Below are 3,965 nucleotides of genomic sequence, written 5' to 3'. Positions count from 1 at the left end.
AACGGGAAACTGCAAGTGTGATGACCGTCCGTATAGTAGTAAGCTTGACGATCGGACTGAACGTTTCATCACAATCAACACCAACCTGCTGAGACTTTCCATTAACTACTAGTCGGGATTTGTAGCGGGCTAAAGTGCCATCGGAGTGAAATTTGTGGCGGTAGAGCCACAAGCATCAAATGATATGGGCATCAGGCGGTCTCGGGACCAATTCCCATGTGTCATTGTCACATAATGCTTTATATTCATCGTTCATAGCATTTTTCCAGTTATGGTCGAGCAGGGCTAGGTGAGGGTTTTTAGGAATGGGAGAAAGATTGGTGGTGTGTAAGTTGAGACGCTGAGTTGGCTTGAGAATGCCAAGTCGAGACCGAGTGGTCATCGGGTGAGAGGAAACAGGAGGAGGTGTACGGGTAGGAGGAACGATGGTGGGGGATGTGGGTGGGGTGGTAGTGGGCAGATTGGTGGAGGAGGAGGAGCTGTTTGAGCGAGAGGGGTGGGTCGGCGATGGTGGGAGCGACGGGGAGGGGGTTGGTGGTGTAAAGTGGTGAATGATGGAAGGAAGGTTGGTGTCGGTGGAGAGGAAGCAGTAGTCATGAGAGGTAGGAGAACTAGGAGTGTCAAAGGGAAACACATTTTCATCACACGTGACATGGCGAGAGAGATGGATTTTACCGGAGACGGGGTCTAGACACCGATAGCCACGATAGTTGGCCGGGTATCCGAGGAAGACACACCGAATGGAACGGGGTCTAAGTTTGTGATCGCGGGTGGCGGATAGGTTGGGATAGCAAGCACATCCAAACACCCGAAGATGGTCATAGGAAAGGATATACAATATTAGACATTATCAAGGTTAAGGGCTGCTGGTGTAATTAGCATGGTATGTTTACCTGAGCCCATAACTGGAATACAATTGCCATTGCCAACAAATATAGATTTAATATGACTATGAGTAGAGAATTGATTGAGAATACATGAGTCACCTGTAAGGTGAGACGATGCACCCGTGTCCATGTACCATTGAGAGTCATCCGGTGGGTCCATTTTCAAGGTTTGAAAAGCTGTGCCAATATCAGTAGGTTCAACTGCATTAAACGACCCAGCAGCATGAGCTTGAGGGAAATCAGTGGTTCGGTGAGATGGTTCAAAGGATCGATTGGATGGACTGCGCTGTGAGGGTTGTTGACGTGGTTGAGGGAACCAAGGGTAGGTCCAACCCTGTTGAGTAGGGTAAGGACATGGTGGAGGCATCATGGTCCACCATGGTGGGGCTGTTGACGAGCCAAAAGAGGGATCCGGTGTGCGAAAATTTCTGCTTGAGCACTGCCCGTTTTGGTTTGGCCGGGTGGCACCCTAAGGGTTTGAGCGACTATGATTCTGTCGAGAGGGTGGCTATCGAGAGGGTGGCGGACCACGAATGGTCCGAGGTTGTTGACGATGATCTGCAGCTACATTGGCTTCTCCAGTAGAGGAACCAGTATTGACTTTCTCACGAGCAAGTTGGCAATTGTGTTCTAACTGTAGCATGCTTCTGGCGGTATCCCAATCTGGCAGAGTTTGATTGATGTAGGCAGCAACAGTGTCATACTCCGTTGGAAGACCACGAACCAGCTGTAGAACCAAGCGTTGTTCGTTAACAGGGTTGTCAACATCATTCAGTTGGTCGGCTAGATCTTTAAGCTTCTGGCAATAGTCATCGAGGGAAGCTGGGGATTGAAGAGTGAGGTTGGTAAATTCATGTTCAAGGGCAGCGGATCGGGATCCCTTATTACAGAGAAAAATGTTTTTGATCTTCTCCCAGGCTTCACACGCGGTTGAGTCCGGTTCAAGAACTCGGATCAAGAGATCATCAGACAGCGATCCGTAAATCCATTGTGAGACAATGACGTCGATTTCAGCCCATTGGTCATAGGCTTCATCGGTGGCTACTGGGGGCTTTGTACCATCAATATGGTTCAAAACTTTATATGCACGAGCATCAATCCGGAATAGCTTTACCCAGGAGGAATACGTGACTTTAACACCATCCAAAATTCTGACTTTGTTCTGAATGTTCGTAACTGTGTACGCCGGATGAAGGGGGTATTCTTCTGTGTAGCTTGATCTTCCTTTGTCATCGAGATGGGGGGAAAAGGTTCGTCGAAATTTTGATCGGAAGGAGGAGAAGAAGAAGAATAATCAGTCGTGGCTGAGAGAGAGAGAAAGAACCCAAGAAATCAGGGCTCTGATACCATAATAGTTTGGAAAATGCAATTTGTCTTCATTACCTTTGAATAATCGAATATATACACAATAATCTCAAGAAACTACCTAAATTACAAGAGGATAAATAGGAAAGGATATACAACAATAAATAACATATATATACGGTCTAATAAGATCAACTTATCTAAGTTATATTATTTACATTTAGTTAGGTAAGACTGTCTGTCTACAATGAGTAGATAAACTATAACTATAATGCATATATTTTGCATCATCAAATCTATACAAATATGTATCCCAATAATCTCCCCCTATTTGTTGATGTCAAAACCAAACTAATAAAGAATGAAACAATAAATGAACTAACTACATCTAAAGTAAAATGTTGATTTCTGCTCCCCCTCGGATAAGTAACCTCTTTCTTTCAAGAGTGTCGGCTATTCTTTGAATGACCAAGTAAGAACATAGCAGAACTAGTAACTTTTATCCCCCTTTTTGACAACATCAATACACACTGCCTCCTTTTTTTGTTTTGTTTTGTTTTTTTGGTTTTTTGTTTTTTTAAGAGGACAGCAAGTAACCTGAAAGAAAATAAAACACCAAATAAAGTTAAAGGATGGGAGAGGATTTGGTTATCACACTATTGTGTTGTTGCAATAGTAGATCATTTACACTAAATTGTAGAGTCTCATCAGCGTATGGTCTGATACGTTAAATCATTGACTATTTGTAACAATTGGGAAATTCCCATCACTAATTGTTACTAAATATTAGCATCAACCGATGATAATGATAGAACTTTTCATATTAAAGAAAAATATGATCAGTTAGATGATAGTGATAGAACTTTTCAGTTAGATAATGATAATATGGTCAAAAACGAGTGACCAAAAAGTCATATGATGGTTAGCATATTTGGAAAGTACACAACAAAGTGATTCCAAGGAGATAAGTGTTGCAAAAATCTGACTCTGATTGGAGGAGTTATGATTTTATAAAGATAAGAACCAACCGCGTTAATAATGCTATTAGCGTCAAAATAACGTGTAGAGATCGGTTGAGTTAAGACTAATCTCACTAAGAGGAAAATCGTAGTAACCTGAGAGATAAGGACTTTGAAAGGAAAAGGCGAAAAATGGATTTCGTATGAAGGAAATTTGATTTTTAGAAAAATATAAAATACGGGTTGAAAACGAAAGTCAAAATTTGACAATGCGACCTTAAGGAAAGTTGTAGTACTAGAAGATAACGACACAAATATATAAAGAGGGTAAGAAACAAGATTGATATAAGGAAGATATGAATTTTTGTAAAAGATTTAGGAGTACGCATCATGCCCGGTACGCACACCTGACACCCATATTCGTCGAAGATTTGGGTGACGTGGACCATCAGAAGTGTGACAGGTGGCGATCTCTAAATGGAGCCTCGAAGCGAGTGCACGCCGCGCAAGAAGTGTGTCGCGCGCACAACCCCTATAAATAGAGGTGTTCACTTTCTGATATTCCTCGTCTCAAACACTCTCTCTATACCTCTCAAGTCGTTTAGTAAATCCTCTCGATGACGTGAAGCTTCGGATGCAATGGCTTGGATGCTTCAGAATACACCGATAGAGTGAGTGCACGACCCTTATCAAATGGTTTTATTAAATTATATTTATCGTTATAAATGTCAAATCATTTTGTAAAGCTTAAGCCTTAGGATAACGTAGCTGTAGATACTATGCCTAGTGTTAAGCTATTATATTATGCCTAAGA

At 42.1% G+C, this 3,965-nt stretch overlaps 1 protein-coding gene across 1 annotated transcript; it reads right to left on the bottom strand.

The window, feature by feature from the left end:
* Positions 1 to 1,395: 1,395 nt before the first annotated feature.
* Positions 1,396 to 2,120, bottom strand: LOC145140588 (uncharacterized). The gene is made up of 2 exons (XM_079074028.1): positions 2,028 to 2,120; positions 1,396 to 1,938 (listed from the first exon to the last, which is right to left on the bottom strand). The coding sequence occupies exons 1-2, from the start codon at positions 2,118 to 2,120 to the stop codon at positions 1,396 to 1,398; spliced, it is 636 nt and encodes a 211-aa protein (XP_078930154.1).
* Positions 2,121 to 3,965: the final 1,845 nt, after the last annotated feature.

The sequence above is a fragment of the Lactuca virosa genome, chromosome 9, assembly GCF_052849685.1.
Source record: "Lactuca virosa cultivar CGN04683 chromosome 9, Lactuca_virosa_CGN04683_v6, whole genome shotgun sequence".
NCBI classification, from domain to species: domain Eukaryota; kingdom Viridiplantae; phylum Streptophyta; class Magnoliopsida; order Asterales; family Asteraceae; genus Lactuca; species Lactuca virosa.
The sequence above is the reverse complement of the archived record's forward strand: the minus strand, read 5'-3'. Positions and strand labels throughout refer to the sequence as shown.

What these genes read in the sequence shown, in the direction of transcription:
- LOC145140588 (XM_079074028.1), bottom strand. Translation starts at nt 2,120, where the DNA reads ATGACAAAGGAAGATCAAGCTACACAGAAGAATACCCCCTTCATCCGG. An exon ending in CAAAGTCAGAATTTTGGATG is followed by an intron (nt 1,939 to 2,027) that starts GTGTTAAAGTCA and finishes GATGGTACAAAG; the next exon opens with CCCCCAGTAGCCACCGATGA.